Here is a 27887-nt window from a genome sequence, read left to right on the forward strand (position 1 = left end):
ATGCTGCAACCCCCGTGCTTCACCTTTGGGATGGTGTTCTTCGGCTTGCAAGCGTCCCCCTTTTCCCTCCAATCATAACGATGGTCATTATGGCCAAACAGTTCTATTTTTGTTTCATCAGAGCAGAGGACATTTCTCCAAAAAGTACGATCTTTGTCCCCATGTGCAGTTGCAAACTGTAGTCTGGCTTTTTTAAGGCGGTTTTGGAGCAGTTAACCTCTATGGGCTCGGTGGGACGCTTGCAGCCTGTGGCGCGAAGTAAATTATGAACGCGAAGACCAACGAAACATCCATTCTATGACGACATTAATGAATGTCGCTTTGAAAAATCCATTCTAACCGAGAGAGAGAACGCGGACAAAACTCTCCAACAGAACGACGCTCCAACAAGGATCCCGACGACACACTGAGCGTAAATATATATTGATTGCAATTGTTCCCGAATGAGTGAGCGTTCATGTGCAAAGGATTAGCATATCAGTTGTTAATATTAATGAACTCTGTGTGCCTCAGCTGACCTTTTATGACCCATTGTTAACCTCTCTGGGCTAGGCGGGACGAATTCGTCCCACCTACGTAACAGCCACTTGCAGCCTGTGGCGCGATTTTCAAAACCTTAAAAATCCTATTACTTCAATTTCTCAAACATATGACTATTTTACAGCTATTTAAAGACAAGACTCTCGTTAATCTAACCACACTGTCCGATTTCAAAAAGGCTTTACAACGAAAGCAAAACATTAGATTATGTCAGCAGAGTACCAAGCCAGAAATAATCAGACACCCATTTTTCAAGCCAGCATATAATGTCACCAAAACCCAGAAGACAGCTAAATGCAGCACTCACCTTTGATGATCTTCATCAGATGACAACCCTAGGACATTATGTTATACAATACATGCATGTTTTGTTCAATCAAGTTCATATTTATATCAAAAACCAGCTTTTTACATTAGCATGTGACGTTCAGAACTAGCGTACCCCACGCAAACTTCCGGGGAATTCGCTAACATTTTACTAAATTACTCACGATAAACGTTCACAAAAAGCATAACAATTATTTTAAGAATTATAGATACAGACCTCCTCTATGCACTCGATATGTCCGATTTTAAAATAGCTTTTTGGTGAAAGCACATTTTGCAATATTCTAAGTACATAGCCCAGGCATCACGGGCTCGCTATTTAGACACCCGGCAAGTTTAGCACTCACCATAATCATATTTACTATTATAAAAGTTTGATTACCTTTTGTTGTCTTCGTCAGAATGCACTCCCAGGACTTCTACTTCAATAACAAATGTTGGTTTGGTCCAAAATAATCCATCGTTATATCCGAATAGCGGCGTTTTTGTTCGATGCGTTCCAGACACTATCCGAAATGGTAAAGAAGTGTCGCGCGCATGGCGCAATTCGTGACAATAAAATTCTAAATATTCCATTACCGTACTTCGAAGCATGTCAACCGCTGTTTAAAATCAATTTTTACGACATTTTTCTCGTAGAAAAGCGATAATATTCCGACAGGGAATCTCCTTTTCGGCAAACAGAGGAAAAAATCACAAAGGCGGGGGCGGTCGGGTCACGCGCATAAGCCCAGAGTCCCTTGATCGGCCACTTGAGAAAGGCGATAATGTGTTTCAGCCTGGGGCTGGAATGACGACATTCTGTTTTTTCCCGGGCTCTGAGCGCCTATGGACGACGTAGGAAGTGTCACGTTAGAGCAGAGATCCTTAGTAAAAGATAGAGATGGAAAAGAAGTTCAAGAAATGGTCAGACAGGCCACTTCCTGTAAAGGAATCTCTCAGGTTTTGACCTGCCATTTGAGTTCTGTTATACTCACAGACACCATTCAAACAGTTTTAGAAACTTTAGGGTGTTTTCTATCCATATGTAATAAGTATATGCATATTGTAGTTACTGGGTAGGAGTGGTAACCAGATTAAATCGGGTATGTTTTTTATCCAGCCGTGTCAATACTGCCCCCTAGCCCTAACAGGATAATGGATGGGCTGGATATGCCGAGAGATGAGTTCGGATGTCACGACTCCTACCAAAGGTGGCGCCCCCTCCTGCTCGGGTGGCGCTCGGCGGTCGTCGTTACCGGCCTACTAACTGCCACTGATTCCCTTTTGTTTTCCCCCTTTCCGTTATTGTTTGTACCTGTTCTGTGTTGGGCTGATTAGCAGGGCTATATTAGCCAGTAGGCCGCCTGCTCTTTGTGCGGGATTGTTACTCTGTATGTTTTGCTTGTGTACACGCTGAGTGTGTTTTGCTCTTGTGCGTGGTTTTGCGCCGACAGTGTTTTGTCCCCTGTGTTTGGGGCACTTTGTTTTGTGTGCGCTCTGATCGCTGTTTGGGGTGGCTTATGTTTTCGCTATGGTTCTCATTAAAAGCCACTACCCTGTATCGCTGCTTCCTGCGTTTGATTCCTCACCCGTACTATTCCCAAGCCTTACATCGGATTGGTCTGCCATGTAGCATGCTTCTGTCTATAACGTGAGCTGCTCAGTATGTGAAGATACTGAGCAGCTTTTTAATAAAGATATATCATTAGCAATGCACTGCTCTCAAAAACATTGCTGCTTTGAATTTAGCAGAAGCTATAGACAAAGATCAGTGGGGAAAAGTTGTGATGGACTACTACTACGGTCAGTGTGAACTGGAGTGACTTGACACAGGTTGTGATAATAGTCACAGTTATAATAGTCATTGACTCAAAGCCACAAGAGTGTAAAACATTTCAAACGTTGCTTGTTAGGGGGAGGTAGTTGCAGAAACGTTGGAATGGTTTAGTCGGCTTCTTCAATAGTTGGTCCAGATGATCCACCGCCTGCAGGACCGGCGCCACCAGCATCGGTGAATCCACCAGCCATGCCTTCAGGCATACCACCAGCACCGGGGAATCCACCAGCCATGCCTTCAGGCATACCACCAGAACCGGGGAATCCACCAGCCATGCCTTCAGGCATACCACCAGCACCAGGGAATCCACCAGTCATGCCTTCAGGCATACCACCAGCACTGGGGAATCCTCCAGCCATGCCTTCAGGCATACAACCAGCACTGGGGAATCCACCAGCCATGCCTTCAGGCATACCACCAGCACTGGGGAATCCTCCAGCCATGCCTTCAGGCATACCACCAGCACTGGGGAATCCTCCAGCCATGCCTTCAGGCATACCACCAGCACTGGGGAATCCACCAGCCATGCCTTCAGGCATACGACCAGTATTGGGGAATCCACCAGCCATGCCTTCGGGCATACCACCAGCACCCTGGTACAACTTGGTGATTATTGGGTTGCACACAATGTATAAATTGATGGTTCAGATTACAGGGTGCCATATTTTACCATATTCTGTTCCAGTTAAAGGGTTGTTCAGATTCAATTACATCTGTGGACCATACTTGTTTAATGGTTAGCTCAGAATATGAGCTTTCCAATAGTTGTTTATACATTTTTTATTTATTAACTTTTACTTATTAAGGGTAGCCCAATTGAGACCAGGGTCTCATTCCCAATGGTGCCCTGAATACAAACATTTCTACCAAACAGGAAGAAAAACTAACATGACAAATAGAACAAGGAGAATAAAAATAAGGAACAATCTCAACACCACAACTTCACCATTTAAACCACCACAATCAATTGAAAGAACTGCAATCCACCTCCCGAGTGGCACAGCGGTCTAAAGCCCTTTATCGCAGTGCTAGGGGTGTTGCTACAGACCCGGGTTTGATCCCAGACTGTATCACAACTGGCTGTGTTTGGGAGTCCCCATAGGGCGGCACACAATAGGCCGGCATCATCCGGGTGAGGGGAGGGTTTGTCCGAGGGGCTTTACTTGGCTCATCGAGCTCTAGTGACTAATTGTGGCGGGTCGGGCCCCTACAGGCTAACCCGGTCGTCAGTTGAATAGTGTTTCCTCCGACAAGTTGGTGCGGCTGGCTTCCGGGATAAGCGGGCGGGTGTAAAGAAGCACAGTTTGGTGGGTCATGTTTCAGAGGACACATGACTCAACCTTTGCCTCCCGAGCCCATTGGGGAGTTGCAGCGATGAGACAAGATCGAAATTGTGGAGAAACAAGGGGTAAAATACAATCTTCATTGAAATAATTCAACACCAGAGTCCTAACCTGCCCAAGAGGCTCCAGGGAAACAAGATGCAAGGAATTTTGTAGGTTATTACAACAATGGGGGCAATAAAACTAAGAGTATTTACCTAAATTGGTGGAGACCAGAGGGACCTCAAGAGTTAATTAATCTTACGAGCGGCTTTGGTAGCTCATTATGTCATACGTTAGCAACAAAGTTAGGTACGTTGGAAGCTTGTGTAGTAGAGCTTTGTAAACAAAGGTAGTAATGAATTGATCTACAGGACTTTAATGTAGACCAGCCAATCTTTTGATACAGGATGTAGTGATGAGTATTAAAACTGTCACCTGTGAAGGGCACTATGGTAGACGGCATCCAAAGTTAAGAGTAGTAGCTGCTGCAATCTGGTAAATAGTGTCACCATAGTCAAGAACTGTTAGGAAAGTTGACTGTACAATCTGCTTCCTGCTATTTAGGGAGAGGCAAGATCTAGTCCTAAAACAGAAACCCACGTTGCATACAGATTAATAATCCAAATTTTAACAGATTAACCAATATTATTTTTATTAATAGTATAGAGAACAGGTCCCAGTACCAGGAAACAAGACTTGACACCATCAGAAATCACACATTGAGTCCTGTCTGACAGATCATTCTCAAACCACTTTCAAGAAGCCTGATCCAGGCCTATTTCAGTCAACCTTTGAATGAGTGTGATGGTCAACAGTGTCCAAGGTCTTGGAAATAATGTTTCTGATCAAAGCAATTGAACACATCTAAAACAAGCGTAGCAGCTGAAACTGTGCTCTGTCCAGGTCTAAATCCTGATTGGTTCACATTAAGAATAGAGTGAGAAGTTAAAGTTAGTTGACAGTTGGCCAGGGATTCTAAAACTTTGGGAAGGCACGATAATTTGCAAATTGGACGGTAGTTATCTAAGTCAGAAGGACCTCCTCCTTTATGTAGGGGGAGGACATGTGCTGCTTTACAGATCTTAAGGATATCACCAGAAACAACTGTAAAGTTATAATATATACGTAGGTCAATGGTTCTGTGATAACTGGTGCAGAGAGTAAGAAGGGATTATGTGAATCAGCTATACATTTTTTACTTTCTTACACTTTAGCATAGCACTTAGTACATCATAGGCATCACATGGGGAAATGAAGATAAAGTCTGTGAGTCTGTTAGTGCATCGTTATCTACAAGGTCATGTGACTAGAGGACTCTTGTAGAATGATATGCATTTTCAGAGATTATCCTTTCAAATAATTGGCCAGCTGAAGCAAAATGGTTATTGAAAGTACCACAAATTTAAATTTTGTCTGGTATGGGACCAGAGGCTGTCAAAACCTGCTGGGACAACAAGGGAAAGGGGGATACTAGTCAGTTTTACAACTGAAATGTGTCTTCTGCATTTAACCCAACCCTTCTGAATCAGAGAAGTGCAGAGGGCTGCCTTAATCAACAGCCACATCTTCAGCACCTGGGGAACACTGGGTTAACTGCCTTTCTCAGGAGCAGAACAACAGATTTGTACCTTGTTAGCTCAGGGATTTGATCCAGTAACCTTCCAGTTACTGGCCCAATGCTCTAACCACTTGGTTATCTGCAACCCCCAAGGGGGAGGAGTTGTTTAAAATGTTTTACCACTTTCCAGAAGTTAGCATGTATAGCATGTATATTATAGAGATCAGTCCTTTCAGGAGCCCAGATCATTTATTTATAATTCCCATCATTGGATGGTTCGGTAGCTGGGTTTCCCAAGGGACTCCATAGGCCAACATAGCTGACCTGAGTTGTAAATATAAACAAAAAGAGTTGCCTTGTAATGTGTATGTGTCTGGTAATGTGTATGTTTCTGGTAATGTGTATGTATCTGGTAATGTGTATGTAACTGGTAATGTGTATGTAACTGGTAATGTGTATGTATCTGGTAATGTGTATGTATCTTCCAAATCTTGGAATGTTCTCAAACCATTACTGTCCATGATATCAGCATGGTTATGGATTCCACATTTGGACCATTAGGGAGATGCAAATGGCCACCCTCCAGTTAACAAGGCATTAGGGTGAAATAATACCCAACATCTGATCTGAGGCATTCTTTGTCCTTAATCATTGTTGGGGAAAAATTGGATCCAGATCAGATGTTGGGTACTATATGTATTGAATAGTATATGAATCCTATCAATTAAAATGTCAAATTTGGGCGCAATAAATTTGCTTAATTTCTCAGAGATCAAATTATATTTAGATTATATAACACAATAATTCATCTTAATTTGAAAATAATCTGAGATGGTGGATGTGGAAATCGTATTCCTTCTGGTCTTCTGAGTTGGAACTACCTGATTTGTAATAGGTGTCCATGCAATCATAACCTTTAACAGTGGCTAATGCAGCCCCTGCTGCTAACGACCATGGAGAGCTGTACATGGCTCCCAACCCCAATGCAGCTGAACTGAAATCCTCTGACCACTTGCAGTCATTCAATTTCTCTTCTCTTCTTCTTCTTCTTCTTCCTGTCTCCTCTCTCTATCTCTCTTCTCCTCTTCCTGTCTCTTCCTCTCCTTTTCCTCATTGATCTTCCTCTGTTCTTCCTGGTACATCTCATTGGTGTAGTGTTTTCCTCCATTCCTCGACACCATCTCCTCTATCTTATTCAGCAGCTCTGTAACTCGAGTGTTGTCTTTTCTCTTGTCATTGATTAGGGAGTGATATCTGCCCCCAGAGATATTGATGAGTTTCCGTAGCTCTTTGCTCTCAGCCAGAAACTCCTCCACTGATTTTCCCTTCAGTTGATCTCCATGTGTGAACAGCAAGATGGTGTACATTGAGGCTTCTTCTCCAAAGTTCCTCTGGATCCACTTAACAGTGTTCCTCTCCTCCTCTGTGAACCTCCCCAGTCTGATCACCAGCAGGAAGGCGTGGGGTCCTGGGACTGACATTTCTATACACCTGACTTTTTCACTTTTCATCTCTTCTTCAGACATTGTTGTGTCATAGAGCCCCGGGGTGTCGATGACATCAATCTTCCTCCCATCCACCACTCCACTCTGTTTCTCACATGTTTCAGTTACAGACACAAAGGAGGCCTCTTCTGTAAAGGCTTTTCTCCCCAGGATGGTGTTTCCTGTTGAACTCTTCCCTGCTCCAGTCTTCTCCACCAGAACTATTCTCAGATCAGCCGGCTGCTCTGAGTCTGTGGAAATAAAACTGGTAACACATTTTATCATTAACAGCTACCAAAGTCATTAAATTAGATTCACAGGGACATAATTGTCAGCTACCAAAGTCATTGATTTAGATTCACAGGGACAACATTCAGGTTACAGCAACAGATAAGCCTAACTTTTGCATCAGCAGGTTTATTTGTCCAACACAACGGTTATCTTGCCTGCAGGGCTGTCATTCTCAATGGGATAGGGTGATGAAACACCTATGGGTCTGGATCTTTCACCTAGGTATAATAATCCATCTTCAGAACCTGAAATGAAATGGTTTTTCCTAGAATCTTGCAAAATTATTTTCAATGATTCCATAGTACACTCTGAAAAATGTATTATTTATGAGAGAATAATGTGATGTGGATTTCTGTACTTTGGTTGGCTTGGTGACAGTGTACATATACTGTATTCTCTAGTATAATTGTTTTTACCATTCACTGTTTGACAACAGAGGGAATTGGGTTTATTAATTATCTGACCATCTTTCTGACCATAAAGGAATTGAGCCATACTCACCGAAGTCTGTCATCTCTTCCTCCTCAAGTAAAGGAACTGTTGTAAACATTAAAAAAATGCATGTATAATTATATATCAGGTTCAGATTCATAGCTGTACAGTTTTCCTTATTCATTGGAACTTTTCAAAATGTCTTCATAAATCACATCATATGTTATTAAGCTGTTATTTGTCAATTAAAAAACATGAGCTGACGCACACCCAGAGAAATGTATTTTATGTAGAGGTGCTGACTAACGGCGAATAAACTATAAGCTATAAAAAATAAATAGTCACACACACTCCATATATACAGTGAGGGAAAAAGTATTTGATCCCCTGCTGATTTTGTACGTTTGCCCACTGACAAAGAAATGATCAGTCTATAATTGTAATGGTAGGTTGATTTGAACAGTGAGAGACAGAATAACAACAACAAAATCCAGAAAAACGCATGTAAAAAATGTTATAAATTGATTTGCATTAAAATGAGGGAAATAAGTATTTGACCCCCTCTCAATCAGAAAGATTTCTGGCTTTTATACAGGTAACGAGCTGAGATTAGGAGCACACTTTTAAAGGGAGTGCTTCTAATTTCAGTTTGTTAACTGTATAAAAGACACCTGTCCACAGAAGCAATCAATCAATCAGATTCCAAACTCTCCACCATGGCCAAGACCAAAGAGCTCGCCAAGGATGTCAGGGACAAGATTATAGAGCTACACAAGGCTGGAATGGGCTACAAGACCATCGCCAAGCAGCTTAGTGAGAAGGTGACAACAGTTGGTGCGATTATTCGCAAATGGAAGAAACACAAAAGAACTGTCAATCTCCCTCGGCCTGGGGCTCCATGCAAGATCTCACCTCGTGAAGTTGCAATGATCATGAGAACGGTGAGGAATCAGCCCAGAACTACACGGGAGGATCTTGTCAATGATCTCAAGGCAGCTGGGACCATAGTCACCAAGAAAACAATTGGTAACACATTACGCCGTGAAGGACTGAAATCCTGCAGCGCCCGCAAGGTCCCCCTGCTCAAGAAAGCACATATACATGCCCGTCTGAAGTTTGCCAATGAACATTGAATGATTCAGAGGACAACTGGGTGAAAGTGTTGTGGTCAGATGAGACCAAAATGGAGCTCTTTGGCATCAACTCAACTCGCCGTGTTTGGAAGAGGAGGAATGCTGCCTATGACGCCAAGAACACCATCCCCACCGTCAAACATGGAGGTGGAAACATTATGCTTTGGGGGTGTTTTTCTGCTAAGGGGACAGGACAACTTCACCGCATCAAAGGTACGATGGACGGGGCCATGTACCGTCAAATCTTGGGTGAGAACCTCCTTCCCTCAGCCAGGGCATTGAAAATGGGTCGTGGATGGGTATTCCTGCATGACAGTGACCCAAAACACACAGCCAAGGCAACAAAGGAGTGGCTCAAGAAGAAGCACATTAAGGTCCTGGAGTGGCCTAGCCAGTCTCCAGACCTTAAACCCATAGAATATCTGTGGAGGGAGCTGAAGGTTCGAGTTGCCAAACATCAGCCTTGAAACCTTAATGACTTGGAGAAGATCTGCAAAGAGGAGTGGGACAAAATCCGTCCTGAGATGTGTGCAAACCTGGTGGCCAACTACAAGAAACGTCTGGCCTCTTTGATTGCCAACAAGGGTTTTGTCACCAAGTACTAAGTCATGTTTTGCAGAGGGGTCAAATACTTATTTCCCTCATTAAAATGCAAATAAATTTATAACATTTTTGACATGCGTTTTTCTGGATTTTTTTGTTATTCTGTCTCTCACTGTTCAAATAAACCTACCATTAAAATGATTGACTGATCATTTCTTTGTCAGTGGGCAAACGTACAAAATCAGCAGGGGATCAAATACTTTTTTCCCTCACTGTAAACTCTCAGTAATATATTGGGTAAATCACCAAGTTTCTTCATCTCCGTGCCTTCTTCAGGGTAATGTCATGAATGCTTGAACCAGGTTATGTAGACAAACAGTGCAATTAGTAACAACCAATGACAATAGTGATGGGTGTGTCATAATTATTATGTTAATTGTAATTAATTGAGTGAAACTGTTAAAAACAATAGTTTATGGCATATTAAATATATTAGTCTATTGTTATCATATGGAAACATAATTGAATATTGTAAATAATATTAGCATCAACATACATTATTGTTTAATTAAATGTCACATATTGAATTGTTTCCTATTTCATAAAAAAAAATTGTTACATGTAATCTTTTGGTTCAACCATAATGCATAATAAGCATCATCAACAGGGGGAACATATTGGGTGTACGCTGATAAGCTGTAGAAATAATATATACATTCATAAAAGAAAGAATTGTTAATTAGAAGGGCCTGGGATCAAAGTCAATATTCAGACCACTAGGGGTCAATGTTTTAGATAGGATATCCAGTAAGCCTCCCTTTGTAGTAGTAGGATCTTGATGTTACTTCCTCTCCTTGGTAGAGCAACATGCTCAATGCCTATGTATCTACAGACAGCTCTAACTCTGGCTCCTCTACCAAAAGTGAACGTTTTTTTCTACAACAGAGGGCAGTTGACACCGGGGACAATGTCGAGGACAACACTCCCAGCACGTAAGAGGATTCGGCGCATACATCGGGGGAAGAATAAATCCACTACCACCCAGCGATATCTACAAATTGAGATCCAGGACGGGCCCCCAGTCCAACAGGAGACAAATGTCTTCAACTTACAATGTAAGAACCTGACATCAGCTCACCTCAGTGTTCTCAATAAGGGGTTATGACCCTGACATCAGCTCACCTCAGTGTTTACATTTACATTTACATTTAAGTCATTTAGCAGACGCTCTTATCCAGAGCAACTTACAAATTGGTGCATTCACCTTATGATCTCCAGTGGAACAACCACTTTACAATAGTGCATCTAAATCTTTGGGGGGGGGTTAGAGGAATTACTTTATCCTATCCCAGGTATTCCTTAAAGAGGTGGGGTTTCAGGTGTCTGCGGAAGGTGGTGATTGACTCCGCTGTCCTGGCGTCGTGAGGGAGCTTGTTCCACCATTGGGGTGCCAGAGCAGCGAACAGTTTTGACTGGGCTGAGCGGGAACTGTGCTTCCTCAGAGGTAGGGGGGCCAGCAGGCCAGCGGTGGATGAGCGCAGTGCCCTCGTTTGGGTGTAGGGCCTGATCAGAGCCTGAAGGTACGGAGGTGCCGTTCCCCTCACGGCTCCGTAGGCAAGCACCATGGTCTTGTAGCGGATGCGAGCTTCAACTGGAAGCCAGTGGAGTGTGCGGAGGAGCGGGGTGACGTGAGAGAACTTGGGAAGGTTGAACACTAGACGGGCTGCGGCGTTCTGGATGAGTTGTAGGGGTTTAATGGCACAGGCAGGGAGCCCAGCCAACAGCGAGTTGCAGTAATCCAGACGGGAGATGACAAGTGCCTGGATTAGGACCTGCGCCACTTCCTGTGTGAGGCAGGGTCGTACTCTGCGAATGTTGTAGAGCATGAACCTACAGGATCGGGTCACCGCCTTGATGTTAGTGGAGAACGACAGGGTGTTGTCCAGAGTCACGCCAAGGTTCTTAGCACTCTGGGAGGAGGACACAATGGAGTTGTCAACCGTGATGGCGAGATCATGGAAAGGGCAGTCCTTCCCCGGGAGGAAAAGCAGCTCCATCTTGCCGAGGTTCAGCTTGAGGTGGTGATCCGTCATCCACACTGATATGTCTGCCAGACATGCAGAGATGCGATTCGCCACCTGGTTATCAGAAGGGGAAAGGAGAAGATTAATTGTGTGTCGTCTGCATAGCAATGATAGGAGAGACCATGTAAGGATATGACAGAGCCAAGTGACTTGGTGTATAGCGAGAATAGGAGAGGGCCTAGAACTGAGCCCTGGGGGACACCAGTGGTGAGAGCACGTGGTGCGGAGACAGATTCTCGCCACGCCACCTGGTAGGAGCGACCTGTCAGGTAGGACGCAATCCAAGCGTGGGCCGCGCCGGAGATGCCCAACTCGGAGAGGGTGGAGAGGAGGATCTGGTGGTTCACAGTATCAAAGGCAGCAGATAGGTCTAGAAGGATGAGAGCAGAGGAGAGAGAGTTAGCTTTAGCAGTGCGGAGAGCCTCCGTGACACAGAGAAGAGCAGTCTCAGTTGAGTGACCAGTCTTGAAACCTGACTGATTTGGATCAAGAAGGTCATTCTGAGAGAGATAGCAAGAGAGCTGGCCAAGGACGGCACGTTCAAGACTTTTGGAGAGAAAAGAAAGAAGGGATACTGGTCTGTAGTTGTTGACATCGGAGGGATCGAGTGTAGGTTTTTTCAGAAGGGGTGCAACTCTCGCTCTCTTGAAGACGGAAGGGACGTAGCCCGCGGTCAAGGATGAGTTGATGAGCGAGGTGAGGTAAGGGAGAAGGTCTCCGGAAATGGTCTGGAGAAGAAAGGAGGGCATAGGGTCAAGCGGGCAGGTTGATGGGCGGCCGGCCGTCACAAGACGCGAGATTTCATCTGGAGAGAGAGGGGAGAAAGAGGTCAAAGCACAGGGTAGGGCAGTGTGAGCAGGACCAGCGGTGTCGTTTGACTTAACAAACGAGGATCGGATGTCGTCGACCTTCTTTTCAAAATGGTTGACGAAGTCATCCGCAGAGAGGGAGGAGGGGGGGAGGGGGGGAGGGGGAGAAGGATTCAGGAGGGAGGAGAAGATGGCAAAGAGCTTCCTAGGGTTAGAGGCAGATGCTTGGAATTTAGAGTGGTAGAAAGTGGCTTTAGCAGCAGAAACAGAAGAGGAAAATGTAGAGAGGAGGGAGTGAAAGGATGCCAGGTCCGCAGGGAGGCGAGTTTTCCTCCATTTCCGCTCGGCTGCCCGGAGCCCTGTTCTGTGAGCTCGCAATGAGTCGTCGAGCCACGGAGCAGGAGGGGAGGACCGAGCCGGCCTGGAGGATAGGGGACAAAGAGAGTCAAAGGATGCAGAAAGGGAGGAGAGGAGGGTTGAGGAGGCAGAATCAGGGGATAGGTTGGAGAAGGTTTGTGCAGAGGGAAGAGATGATAGGATGGAAGAGGAGAGAGTAGCGGGAGAGAGAGAGCGAAGGTTGCGACGGCGCAATACCATCCGAGTAGGGGCAGAGTGAGGAGTGTTGGAGGAGAGCGAGAGGGAAAAGGATACAAGGTAGTGGTCGGAGACTTGGAGGGGAGTTGCAATGAGATTAGTGGAAGAACAGCATCTAGTAAAGATGAGGTCAAGCGTATTGCCTGCCTTGTGAGTAGGTGGGGAAGGTGAGAGGGTGAGGTCAAAAGAGGAGAGGAGTGGAAAGAAGGAGGCAGAGAGGAAAGAGTCAAAGGTAGACGTGGGGAGGTTAACCTCTCTAGGGCAGGTGGCACCAAATCGTCCCACCTACGTAACAGCCAGTTGAATCCTGTGGCGCGATTTTCAAATACCTTAGAAATGCTATTACTTCAATTTCTCAAACATATGACTATTTTACAGCTATTTAAAGACAAGACTCTCGTTAATCTAACCACACTGTCCGATTTCAAAAAGGCTTTACAACGAAAGCAAAACATTAGATTATGTCAGCAGAGTACCCAGCCAGAAATAATCAGACACCCATTTTTCAAGCTAGCATATAATGTCACCAAAACCCAGAAGACAGCTAAATGCAGCACTAACCTTTGATGATCTTCATCAATGACACACCTAGGACATTATGTTATACAATACATGCATGTTTTGTTCAATCAAGTTCATATTTATATCAAAAAACAGCTTTTTACATTAGCATGTGACGTTCAGAACTAGCATACCCCCGCAAACTTCCGGGGAATTTACTAACAATTTACTAAATTATTCACGATAAACGTTCACAAAAAGCATAACAATTATTTTAAGAATTATAGATACAGAGCTCCTCTATGCACTCGATATGACCGATTTTAAAATAGCTTTTCGGTGAAAGCACATTTTGCAATATTCTAAGTAGATAGCCCGGCATCACAGGGCTAGCTATTTAGACACCCACCAAGTTTAGCCTTCACCAAACTCCGATTTACTATAAGAAAAGTTTGATTACCTTTCCTGTTCTTTGTCAGAATGCACTCCCAGGACTTCTACTTCAATAACAAATGTTGGTTTGGTCCAAAATAATCCATAGTTATGTTCCAACAGCGGCGTTTTGTTCGTGCGTTCAGGACACTATCAGAATGGTAAATAAAGGTCACGCGCATTTCGTGACAAAAGATTTCTAAATGTTTCATTACCGTACTTCGAAGCATGCCAACCGCTGTTTAAAATCAATTTTTAATGCCATTTTTCTCGTAAAAAAGCGATAATATTCCGACCGGGAATCTGCAATTAGGTAAACAGCCGAAAGAAAATATATCACTGGGTCGACTCGGGCACGCGCCTAATTCCTTTGTCCTCTGATCGGCCACTTGGCAAAGGCGATTATGTGTTTCAGCCTGGGGCTGCCTCGACATCGTTCAGCTTTTTCCCGGGCTCTGAGAGCCTATTGGAGCCGTAGGAAGTGTCATGTTACAGCTAAGATCCTGACTCTTCAATAAACAGAGGCAAGAACAACAACACCTTGTCAGACAGGCCACTTCCTGCATGAAATCTTCTCTGGTTTTTGCCTGCCATATGAGTTCTGTTATACTCACAGACACCATTCAAACAGTTTTAGAAACTTTAGGGTGTTTTCTATCCAAAGCCAATAATTATATGCATATTCTAGTTACTGGGCAGGAGTAGTAACCAGATTAAATCGGGTACGTTTTTTATCCGGCCGTGTAAATACTGCCCCCTAGCCCTAACAGGTTAAAGTCACCCAGAACTGTGAGAGGTGAGCCATCCTCAGGAAAGGAACTTATCAAGGCGTCAAGCTCATTGATGAACTCTCCAAGGGAACCTGGAGGGCGATAAATGATAAGGATGTTAAGCTTGAAAGGGCTGGTAACTGTGACAGCATGGAATTCAAAGGAGGCGATAGACAGATGGGTCAGGGGAGAAAGAGAGAATGTCCACTTGGGAGAGATGAGGATTCCAGTGCCACCACCCCGCTGGCCAGATGCTCTCGGGGTATGCGAGAACACGTAGGCAGACGAGGAGAGAGCAGTAGGAGTAGCAGTGTTATCTGTGGTAATCCATGTTTCCGTCAGCCCCAAGAAGTCGAGGGACTGGAGGGTAGCATAGGCTGAGATGAACTCTGCCTTGTTGGCCGCAGACCGGCAGTTCCAGAGGCTGCCGGAGACCTGGAACTCCACGTGGGTCGTGCGGGCTGGGACCACCAGGTTAGAGTGGCAGCGGCCACGCGGTGTGAAGCGTTTGTATGGCCTGTGCAGAGGGGAGAGAACAGGGATAGACAGACACATAGTTGACAGGCTACAGAAGAGGCTACTAATGCAAAGGAGATTGTAATGACAAGTGGACTACACGTCTCGAATGTTCAGAAAGTTAAGCTTACGTTGCAAAAAATCTTATTGACTAAAATGATTAAAATGATACAGTACTGCTGGCTGGTGAAGTAGGCTAGCTAGTAGTGGCTGCGTTGTTGACTTTGTTTGAAAGTGTAGCTGGCTAGGTAACCTCGATAGTTTCAGTACTACACCTTATCATGGTACAAAGGCAACTATGTAGCTAGCTAGCATAACACTAATCAAGACGTTCCTTTGTAATGTATTTAGTTTCTACAATGCTGATCGTCGGTAAAAGTAGGCTAAGTTGGCTAGGTTTGGAAAAACGGCATCGCGGGGGACGAAAATAGCTGGCTAGCTAACCTCGATAATTACTCTAATCTACACAATTATCAAACTATGACAAAGACAACTATGTAGCTAGCTAACACTACACTAATCAAATCGTTCCGTTGTAATGTATTCGTTTCTACAGTGCTGCTAGTCGGTAAAGGTTGGCTAGCTAGGGGTTGTGACCCTGACATCAGCTCACCTCAGTGTTCTCAATAAGGGGTTATGACCCTGACATCAGCTCACCTCAGTGTTCTCAATAAGGGGTTATGACCCTGACATCAGCTCACCTCAGTGTTCTCAATAAGGGGTTATGACCCTGACATCAGCTCACCTCAGTGCTCAATAAGGGGTTATCATTTGTACCCACTGCATACATTAAGGACTTTGGCGTCCAGATAGATCTATTCAAGTTTTCGTAATCTGAGATTCCGTGAGTTCTTTGATAAGACTGAAATTTACATGACTCCACTTGAAATGTCATCTTCAGTGAGATGTATACATACAGTTGAAGTCAGAAGTTTACATACACTTAGGTTGGAGTCATTAAAACTCGTTTTTCAACCACTCCACAAATTTCTTGTTAACAAACTATAGTTTTGGCAAGTCGGCTAGGACATCTACTTTGTGCATGACACAAGTCATTTTTCCCAAAATTATTTACAGACAGATTATTTCACTTATAATTCAATGTATCACTGTCACGTCCTGACCATAGTAATATGTTATTTTCTATGGTAGAGTAGGTCAGGGCATGACAGGGGTTGTTTTGTGTTTTTCTATGTTTTGTATTTCTATGTTTAGTTTCTAGTTTTCTATTTCTATGTTGTTGTTTTTTGGGATGATCTCCAATTAGAGGCAGCTGGTCCTCATTGTCTCTAATTGGAGATCATACTTAATTAAGTAGGGTGTTTTTCCACCTGTGTTTGTGGGTAGTTATCTTCTGTTTAGTCTATGTACCTGGCAGAACTGTGCGCTTTCGTTTTCTGTTTGTTATTTTGTCTTTAGTGTTTTTGAGTTAAAATAAATTTCATCATGAGCACTCAACACGCTGCGCTTTGGTCCCCTCTTTACGATAGCCGTTACAATCACAATTCCAGTGGGTCAGAAGTTTACATACACTAAGTTGACTGTGCATTTAAACAGCTTGGAAATGTCTTCAGAAGCTTCTGAAAGGCTAATTGACATAATTTGAGTCAATTGGAGGTGTAGCTGTGCATGTATTTTTAAGGCCTACCTTCAAAGTCGGGGCCTCTTTGCTTGACATCATGGGAAAATCAAAAGAAATCAGCCAATACCTCAGAAAAACAAATTGTAGACCTCCACAAGTCTGGTTCATCCTTGGGAGCAATTTCCAAACACCTGAAGGTACCACGTTCATCTGTACAAACAATAGTACGCAAGTATAAACACCATGGGACCAAGCAGCCGTCATACCGCTCAGGAAGGAGACGCGTTCTGTCTCCTAGAGATGAATGTATTTTGCTGCAAAAAGTGCAAATCAATCCCAGAACAACAGCAAAGGACCTTGTAAAGATGCTGGAGGAAACAGGTACAAAAGTATCTATATCCACAGTAAAACGAGTTCTATATCAACATAACCTGAAAGGTCGCTCTACAAGGAAAAAGCCACTGCTCCATAACCGCCATAAAAATGTCACGACTTCTACCGAAGTCGGTGCCCCTCCTTGTTCGGGTGGTGTTCGGCGGTCGACAACACCGGTCTTCTAGCCATTGCCGATCCATTTTCTATTTGCTTTGTCTTGTTTTCCCACACACCTGGTTTACATTTCCCTCATTAAGTGTTGTGTATTTAACCCTCTGTTCCCCCCATGTCCTTGTGCGGTATTGTTTGTATGTAGTGCTTGTTGCATGTTGGTTCTGGTGCGCGTCGGGTTTTGAACCCATTTTTTATAATATTATATTAAACTGCTACGGCTAATGCCTAGTTCTGCTCTCCTGCGTCTGACTTCACTGCCACCAGTTAAAGCATCCGCTACAAAAAAAGCCAGACTACGGTTTGCAACTGCACATGGGGACAAAGATGGTACTTTTTGGAGAAATGTCCTCTGGTCTGATGAAACAAAAATAGAACTGGTCGGCCATAATGACCATCGTTATGTTTGGAGGAAAAAGGGGGAAGCTTGCAAGCCGAAGAACACCATCCCAACTGTGAAGCACGGGAGTGGCAGCATCATGTTGTGGGGATGCTTTGCTGCAGGAGGGACTGGTGCACTCATAAAAAATATGGCATCATGAGGAAGTAAAATTATGTGGATATATTGAAGCAACATCTCAAGACATCAGTCAGGAAGTTAAAGCTTGGTTGCAAATGGGTCTTCCAAATGGACAATGACCCCAAGCATACTTCCAAAGTTGTGGCAAAATGGCTTAAGGAAAACAAAGTCAAGGTATTGGAGTGGCCATCACAAAGCCCTGACCTCAATCCTATCGAACATTTGTGGGCAGAACTGAAAAAGCGTGTGTGAGCAAGGAGGCCAACAAACCTGACTCAGTTACACCAGCTCTGTCAGGAGGAATGGGCCAGAATTCACCCAACCTATTGTGGGAAGCTTGTGGAAGGCTACCTGAAACGTTTTACCCAAGTTAATCAATTTAAAGGCAATGCTACCAAATACTAATTGAGTGTATGTAAACTTCTGACCCATTGGGAATGTGATGAAAGAAAGAAATAATTCTCTCTACTATTAATCTGACATTTCACATTCTTAAAATAAAGAGGGGATCCAATCTGACCTTGTACAGGGAATTTTTACTAGGATTAAATGTCAGGAATTGTGAAAAACTGAGTTTAAATGTATTTGGCTAAGGTGTATGTAAACTTCCGACTTCAAGTGTAGGTCTACCACGCTAATCAATAGACTTACCTGCCCTACCATGAGGCAAGGAGGAGATGGAGTCATTTAACCTTGCTGAGGTACCTGAGAACTCTGAGAGAACCACAAAGACACACAGAAACCCAAATCCTATGAAATCCTGAGTTTTCTTAAGGACTTAAAGTCTGATCCTCCGATTATCATAAAAAAATGTGAGAAAGGAGGAGGAATTTGTATACAAAACAAATTTGACTATGTGAATGAATGTCACCGAAAACTATCTAAAGGTGACTTCTATCGCAAATGTAATTGTAATATGTAATATGTAATATCTCATCACAGTGGAAAGCTGTTTGGAAACAGGACAAATCACCAAAAAAAGAATGTGAATTGCTATGTGTGAAATTTCCTAAGATAGCAACTTTCGTAACAGCCCATAAATTACACAATCAAGTGTCTCTTCATCCAGGTAGACCATTTTTAGCAGCAATCGACGATATTATATCAGACACTAGTCACATGATCTCATTGATAGAGGGCTTAGGAAGGATACTATCGGGCGGTGACCCGATCCTGTAGGTTCATGCTCTACAACATTCGCAGAGTACGACCCTGCCTCACACAGGAAGCGGCGCAGGTCCTAATCCAGGCACTTGTCATCTCCCGTCTGGATTACTGCAACTCGCTGTTGGCTGGGCTCCCTGCCTGTGCCATTAAACCCCTACAACTCATCCAGAACGCCGCAGCCCGTCTGGTGTTCAACCTTCCCAAATTCTCTCACGTCACCCCGCTCCTCCGCTCTCTCCACTGGCTTCCAGTTGAAGTTTGCATCCGCTACAAGACCATGGTGATTGCCTACGGAGCTGTGAAGGGAACGGCACCTCCATACCTTCAGGCTCTGATCAGGCCCTACACCCAAACAAGGGCACTGCGTTCATCCACCGCTGGCCTGCTGGCCACCCTACCTCTGAGGAAGCACAATTCCCGCTCAGCCCAGTCAAAACTGTTCGCTGCTCTGGCATCCCAATGGTGGAACAAGCTCCCTCACGACGCCAGGACAGCGGAGTCAATCACCACCTTCCGGAGACACCTGAAACCCCACCTCTTTAAGGAATACCTAGGATAGGATAAAGTAATCCTTCTAACCCCCCCCTTAAAAGATTTAGATGCACTATTGTAAAGTGGTTGTTCCACTCTATATCATAAGGTGAATGCACCAATTTGTAAGTCGCTCTGGATAAGAGCGTCTGCTAAATGACTTAAATGTAAATGTAAATGTACTAGAGGGCACCCTGCTGGCCAATTTTGATGCGGAGAGCTTGTACACTAACATCCTACACACTGGAGGCTTGCAGGCGCTCCAACACTTCCTTCAGCAGAGAGACTCTACCCTTGCTCCATCCAATGATTGCATCTTACAACTTGAACTGGTATTATCCAATAACTACTTCGTCTTTGAGTCAGACTTTTTACTTCAAATTCGGGCTGTAGCCATGGGCTCCCCCTTTTCCCCCAACTATGCAAACCTGTATGTGGGACAATTTGAGGAAGCAGTCCTTCACAAAACAGAGACACACCCCCTACTTTCTAAAATCCTCTTTTGGGAGAGATACATAGATTATGCCATGGTGCTCTGGGAAGGAAGTCAGCAGGAAATAAATTAATTCCAAACTCTGCTAAACGAGAGCTCTGAATACCTCAAATTCACCATGCAGACTGATGAGAGAAAAATAAATGACCTTGACTTATGGATCATCAAAGAGAATGATGCATTACACATAGTGTCACGATTGTCGTAAGGAGTGGACCAAAACGCAGCGGGAAAATGTATACTCATCTTCTTTTTTTATTTGAAGAAGGAAAAACAAAATAAACACGTATACAAAAACAAACGACTCCAAACAGTCCCATCAGGTGCAACAAACAACGAGAAGCAGCTGCCTCCAATTGAAGGTCAACCCAATAAACACCACATAGAAATAGACTAACTAGAAATAACATAGAAATACACTAACATAGAACATAACCCAAACAACCCCGAAACACCCTAAACAAACACCCCCTGCCACGCCCTGACCAAACTACAATAACAAACAGCCCCTTACTGGTCAGGACGTGACACATAGACTTATACACAAAGCCCACAGACCGCAATACCCTGCTATGTGCAGACAGTATGCATCCCCTTCCCCTTAAGAATGGTCTACCATACAGCCAGTTATGCAGGGTTAAACGAATCTGTGGCCACCAGACATATTTTGACAGCAATGCTAAAATAAAAGACAGATAAATTCTAAATAAGAGGCTACAAGGACAAAACACTTGATGCTGCAATGATGAAAATATCTCCAAATACAAAAGAGGAATTGCTAAAAACTCAACCAGGTGTTTGGAGAAAATGAAAGCAATCCTGAAAAGATAGATAGAATAGGATCAGGATAGATAATACTAAGAGTAAAACAAACAACAGAGTGTGTGTGGGGGGGAGGGGGCGGGTTAATGTAGTTTACAAATTAATAAATAATTAAAAGCTGAAATGTCTTGAGTCAGTAAGTATTCAACCCCTTTGTTATGGCAAGCCTAAATAATTTCAGGAGTAAAAATGTCCTTAACAAGTCACATAAGTTGCAGGGACTCACTCTGTGTGAAATAATAGTGTTTAACATGAGTTTTGAATGACTACCTCATCTCTGTATCTAACACATACAATTATCTGTAAGGTTCTTCGGTCCAACAGTGAATTTCAAAGATTAAACCACAAAGACCTGGGAGGTTTTACAATGCCTCGCAAAGAAGGGCACCTATTGGTAGATGGGTAAAATGGCTGTGATAGGAGAGAACTGAGGATGGATCTACAACATTGTAGTTACTCCACAATACTAACCGAAATGACAAGTGGAAAGAAGGAAGCCTGTACAGAATAATGTAAAAAAATATGCATCCTGTTTACAATAAGGCACAAAAGTAAAACTGCATGAAATGTGGCAAAGAAATTAACTTCATGTTCTTAATACAGTGTTATTTTGGAGGAAAATCTAACGCAACACATCACTGAGTACCACTCTTCCTATTTTCAAGCATGGAGGTGGCCGCATCATGTTATGGATATGCTTGTCATTGGCAAGGACTAGGGAGTTTTTGGGGGGATAAAAAAGAACAGAATAGGGCTTAGCACAGGCAAAATTCTAATGGAAAAGCTGGATCAATCTGCTTTCCAACAGACACTGGGAGATAAATTCACCTTTGAGCAGGACAATAACCTAAAACGCAAGGACAAATATACACTGGTATCGCTTACGGGGCGGCAGGTAGCCTAGTGTTAAGAGCGTTGGGCTAGTAACTGAAAGGTTGCTGGATCGACTCCGTGAACCAACAAGGTAAACATGTGTCGTTCTGCCCCTCAACAAGGCAGTTAACCCACTGTTCCTAGTCTGTCATTGTAAATAAGAATGAGTTCTTAATTGACTTGCCTAGTTAAATGAAGGTTACATTTAATAAAAACAAGACAACATTGAGTGTTCCTGAGGTGCCTAGTTACAGTTTTTGCTTAAATCAGTTTAAATCTATGACAAGACTTGAATTGCTGTCTAACAATGATAAACAACCAACTTAACAGAGATTGGAAAATGATAAAAAATAGTAATGTGCAAATATTGTACAATCCAGGTGTGCAAAGATCTTAGAGAGTTACCCAGAGAGACTCACAGCTCTAATCACTGCCAAATGAGATTCTAACTTGTATTGAATCAGGGGTGAGAATACTTATTAGATATGTATGTATTTCCTTTTCAAGAAATAAATAATAATCTAAAACATGTTTTCACTTTGTCATTATGGGGTGTTGTGTGTAGATGGCACTGCAGATACTGTATATATAATGTGTATGTATAGTCTAGTGAATGTGCGTGCAAGATAGGGTAGATTGTCAAGGTAACCTTTAACTAACTATTTAGCAGTATTATGGGGGTAGAAGCCGTCTCGGAGTCTGTTGGTCCGAGAGCTGATGCTCCAGTACCGTTTGTCGGACTATCTATGGCTTGGTTGGCTGGAGCTAATTATCCTGCTTAGTGCTAAGCTCCACCTCTGTCTCTACAGTAGACATACACCAGTGGTTCTCAACCAGGACTCTGTCCCTACAGTAGACCTCCACCAGTGGTTCTCAACCAGGACTCTGTCTCTACAGTAGACCTACACCAGTGGTTCTCAACCAGGACTCTGTCCCTGCAGTAGACCTACACCAGTGGTTCACAACCAGGACTCTGTCCCTACAGTAGACCTACACCAGTGGTTCTCAACCAGGACTCTGTCCCTACAGTAGACCTACACCAGTGGTTCTCAACCAGGACTCTGTCCCTACAGTAGACCTACACCAGTGGTTCACAACCAGGACTCTGTCCCTACAGTAGACCTCCACCAGTGGTTCTCAACAATGGCAGAGTCATGTCTTAAGTGTAAATCTAACAATGACTCAATAATCCATGCTTTCTGGGAACGCTATAAAGTCCAACAATTGTGGGCGGAGCTAGAAAGTTCTCCGAAGTTTTACAATGTAAACTTACTTTTAATCCGTCTGTCTACATATTTCAATACATGGCATATGGGGGTGTAGTCAGATACCCAATTCGCTGGACTATTCTCTTCTCATCACTCGTCTTGAAATTAAATTATACTAAAAACTTGGAAATCAATCCAAAAAAAAAAATCTAATGATGTATTATTGAAATACTGAAATAGCATGGGTGACCAAGAAAAACAAATTGGTACAATTTAAAGTCATGTGGCAAACAGTAAGGGAAGCACTAGGGATGGAGGTGTGAGCATGCAGGTCTGGGCAGATCAGATCATTGTTTGTGTCTGTAAGTTGTTGTTCATATGTGTATGTTTGTATCTGGTGTGAGAAATATACACTGAACAAAAATATAAATGCAACATGTAAAGTATTGGTCCCACATTTTAATAAGGAATGAAATTAGAGATCCCAGAAATGTTCCATATGCACAAACATGTTTTTTCTCTCAAATTTGTTTACATCCCTGTTAATAAGCGTTCTTCCTTTGCCAAAATAATCTGACTGGTATTTGTAAGTATTAAGGATCCCCATTAGTTCCTGCCAAGGCAGCAGCTACTCTTCCTGGGGTCCAGAAAAATTAAGGCAGCTTTACAATTTCAAAAACATGAAAATACATTCACAGATGTCAGAACAAACTGCGTGCCCTCAGGCCCCTACTCCACCACTACCACATATAATACAAAATCCTTGTGTGTGTATAGTGCGTATGTTATCATGTGTGTGTATGCATGTGTCTGTGCTTATCTTTGTGTTGCTTCACAGTCCCTACTTTTCCATAAGGTGTATTTTTATCTGTTTTTTAGATTTTTACTGCTTACATCAGTTACTTGATGTGGAATAGAGTTCCGTGTAGTCATGGCTCTATGTAAAACTGTGTGCCACCCATAGTCTGTTTTGGACTTGGGTACTGTGACTCCTTTGAGCCAGGAGAGATTCACATGCATATTATTAATGTTAGCTCTCTGTGTATATCCCAGGGCAAGCCGTACTGCCCTGTTCTGAGCCAATTGCAATTTTCCTAAGTCCATTTGTGTGGCACGTGACCACACAACTGAACTGGTGCGACAAAACTAGGGCCTGTAGGACCTGCCTTGTTTATAGTGCTGTTAAGAAGTTAGAGCAGCGCTTTATTATGGAGAGACTTATCCCCATCTTAGTTACTGTTATATCAATATGTTTTGACCATGACAGTTTACAATTCAGGGTTACTCCAAGCAGTTTAGCCACCTCAACTTGCTCAATGTCCACATTATTTATTGCAAGATTTAATTGAGGTTTAGGGTTTAGTGAATGATTTGTCCCAAATACCATGCTTTTAGTTTTAGAAATATTTAGAACTAACTTATTCCTTGCCACCCATTCTGAAACTAACTGCAGCTCTTTGTGAAGTGTTGCTGTCATTTCAGTCGCTGTAGTAGCTGATGTGTATAGTGTTGAGTCATCGGCATACATAGACACACTGGCTTTACTCATGTCATTAGTAAAGATTGAAAAAAGTATGAGTGCTGCCAGCATTGCTGCAGAGGTTGAAGGGGTGGGGGGTCAGCCTGTCAGTGCTTAGACCATACACTGCATGAAATTGGTCTGCATGGCTGTCGTCCCAGAAGGAAGCCTCTTCTAAAGATGATGCACAAGAAAGCCCGCAAACAGTTTGCTGAAGACAAGCAGACTAAGGACATGGATTACTGGAACCATGTCCTGTGGTCTGATGACACCAAGATAAACGTATTTGGTTCAGATGGTGTCAAGCGTGTGTGGCGGAACCAGGTGAGGAGTACAAAGACAAGTGTGTCTTGCCTACAGTCAAGCATGGTGGTGGGAGTGTCATGGTCTGGGGCTGCATGAGTGCTTCCGGCACTGGAGAGCTACAGTTCATTGAGGGAACCATGAATGCCAACATGTACTGTGACATACTGAAGCAGAGCATGATCCCCTCCCTTCGGAGACTGAGCCGCAGGGCAGTATTCCAACATGATAATGACCCCAAACACACCTCCAAGACGACCACTGCCTTGCTAAAGAAGCTGAGGGTAAAGGTGATGGACTGACCAAGCATGTCTCCAGAACTAAACCCTATTGAGCATCTGTGGGGCATCCTCAAACGGAAGGTGGAGGAGTGCAAGATCTCTAACATCCACCAGCTCCGTGATGTCATCATGGAGGAGTGGAAGAGGACTCCAGTGGCAACCTGTGAAGCTCTGGTGAACTCCATGCCCAAGAGGGTTAAGGCAGTGCTGGAAAATGATGGTGGCCACACAAAATATTGACACTTTGGGCCCAATTTGTATATTTTCACTTAGGGGTGTACTCACTTTTGTTGCCAGCGGTTTAGACATTAATGGCTGTGTGTTGTGTTATTTTGAGGGGACAGCAAATTTACACTGTTATACAAGCTGTACACTCACTACTTTACATTGTAGCAAAGTGTCATTTCTTCAGTGTTTTCACATGAAAAGATATACTCAAATATTTACAAAAATGTGAGGGGTGTACTAACTTTTGTGAGATACTGTAACTAGCTAAATTATCAAATACAATCTTAGTGTTAGGGTTTCACAAGGCAATTCAGAGAAGGAGATTGTAATTTTGGTGCTCATAGAATTAAGTCATGAGTGCATTCAGATGCGTTGTCCACTGTAAAACAGTGTTCAAAAACGTTGACATGAGTTTAATGATATGGAAATGTGAAGTACACATTTGGACTAACAGATGTTTGGCTTGCTTGTAAGACATCAAAGTGGTATTTATTATAATCCTCAGCATCTCATCTTTCAAAATACATCGAGTCCTCATAATTTACAGGATTTCCTTCACTCTGACAAAAATGACAGAAGTTGCCCAATTAGCGGGAGGGATGGGGGCAACTTCTTGTCATGCTGGAGTTCAGAATGGCTGACAGTTATGGTGGAAATATTACAAGACTATATTCTATACTGCTTATGCATTTAATGATCGGACCAGTACATTTCTATTTTGACTGTGTGCCTGACTCATGTCTCTGGTCTTTAGGCTAACAGCCATTTGGGGGTAATCTTGTGATAAGGCTAAATCCTGCCTTTCTGTATACTGAGGGCACAGCTGTGTGGAAAGGTACAGGAAGAAGAGAACCATTGTATAGCAACAGCAATAAGCTTTCACACTTCTGCTGACTGCTACATAGACAAAGGTTGTACTTTTTTATGAAAACTGAGACCCAACTTTGTTCGTTGGGCTCTTAACTCTGCATCATTGAGTGATTTTGTTAACCGCTCCAGAATTGCAATTCTTATAATAAAAGTTGTTGTTTGAAGAATGTACAGTCTCTCTTCCTTTTGATTAGAATTTCCACGACAGTCAAAATCTATACAGATCTGTGAAGAGGAGACCCTGAACTCTGTCATGTAGCCTATAGCATGTTACTGTACAGAAACTGCCTTCCACTTTAGGTGTTTACCATTTTCAACCTATATATGAGTACTGAGTGTAAAGGGCTAGCCTATAATGTATATGGGTACTGAGTGTAAAGGGCTAGGCTATAATGTATATGTGTAGTGAGTGTAAAGGGCTAGCCTATAATGTATATGTGTACTGAGTGTAAAGGGCTAGCCTATAATGTATATGTGTACTGAGTGTAAAGGGCTAGGCTATAATGTATATGTGTACTGAGTGTAAAGGGCTAGCCTATAATGTATATGTGTACTGAGTGTAAAGGGCTAGCCTATAATGTATATGTGTACTGAGTGTAAAGGGCTAGCCTATAATGTATATGTGTAATGAGTGTAAAGGGCTAGCCTATAATGTATATGTGTACTGAGTGTAAAGGGCTAGCCTATAATGTATATGTGTACTGAGTGTAAAGGGCTAGGCTATAATGTATATGTGTACTGAGTGTAAAGGGCTAGGCTATAATGTATATGGGTACTGAGTGTAAAGGGCTAGGCTATAATGCCCGAGGGGGTGTAGTATATGGCATGAGCAGTAAACTTGCATAACAGTTAAATACTCTCAATTGACATAATAGACATGTATGAAAGCACAATAGTAGTACTCACTTGGAAGATCACTTCTTGCCCTTCTGTTCATCTTCTTCCTTGCGTATGCACTTGTAATAGCTGCAATCTGTAGTTTGCCAGCTCCAGTGGTTTTTCTGTAAGTCTTGAAATGGCTGCACTCTATAGTTCTTATTGGCTACTTCAACGGGTGTGGCCTGAAGTACATCATCTTGTTTATGTAATATTAGGTTCTCTTATTGGCTAGCCTACTTCTACAGGTGTGGCTTGAAGAACAGTAAACACTGTAACTGGTTTTGATGTAATGACTTCATCTATTCTAGACTCACAGTCCTTCTCATAATGAGGTGCATTTCCAGTAAAGGGCGTGGCAATGTAACTTTGGTACCAGTCTGTTTAGCGAACATTATACTCTTGTGAAAGAAGTTATACAAAAAAATGTATTTGCTTAGAAACCAAATATACTTCTCCCATGGGCAAAGAAACTCAACAGGGGTAATACGAATGTTCAAATTGTTCAAACAGATCCACAAGGTTGATGGCGTCATTGAGCCAAAAGTGTTTAACATATTTAAATCTATACGGTCCACGCTTCTTTGAAAATAAATGTAGTAATTGATCAAGACTACAAGACTATTATTATGGCGGGAGATAATTATTCGGTTTTAAATACCTTGTTAGGGTTCGTTCCTTGGTCCTTGTCAATCATAGGCTCCTTGGTGAAATTAGCATTATGACAATATATTTAATTAAATCATTCAAAAACCTTTAATGCAATTGCAGACAGAAGTTGACAATCAGGAACATAGCACGCATGTTTCCGAGTAAGTTCTGCATCAAAGAAAAGGTCCCATGTTATTTTATCAAACCCGAAGTGATGTCATTATCTTTTACTCATGAGACCAAAACCATGCCTAAACAG

The 27887-nt window shown here is 42.9% G+C and overlaps 2 protein-coding genes across 2 annotated transcripts; both read right to left on the bottom strand.

Moving 5' to 3' along the window:
• Positions 1-2793: 2793 nt before the first annotated feature.
• LOC123738096 (FAM10 family protein At4g22670-like) lies at positions 2794-3255 on the bottom strand. Its single transcript, XM_045713280.1, has one exon. It carries the CDS (start codon positions 3253-3255, stop codon positions 2794-2796), a length of 462 nt encoding a protein of 153 aa, XP_045569236.1.
• Positions 3256-4865: 1610 nt separating this feature from the next.
• LOC106592510 (GTPase IMAP family member 4-like) lies at positions 4866-7338 on the bottom strand. The gene has a single exon (XM_045713281.1). The coding sequence runs from the start codon at positions 7336-7338 to the stop codon at positions 6592-6594; it is 747 nt and encodes a 248-aa protein (XP_045569237.1). The 3' UTR covers positions 4866-6591.
• Positions 7339-27887: the final 20549 nt, after the last annotated feature.

Source organism: Salmo salar, chromosome ssa02 (assembly GCF_905237065.1).
Source record: "Salmo salar chromosome ssa02, Ssal_v3.1, whole genome shotgun sequence".
In the NCBI taxonomy this organism is placed as follows: domain Eukaryota; kingdom Metazoa; phylum Chordata; class Actinopteri; order Salmoniformes; family Salmonidae; genus Salmo; species Salmo salar.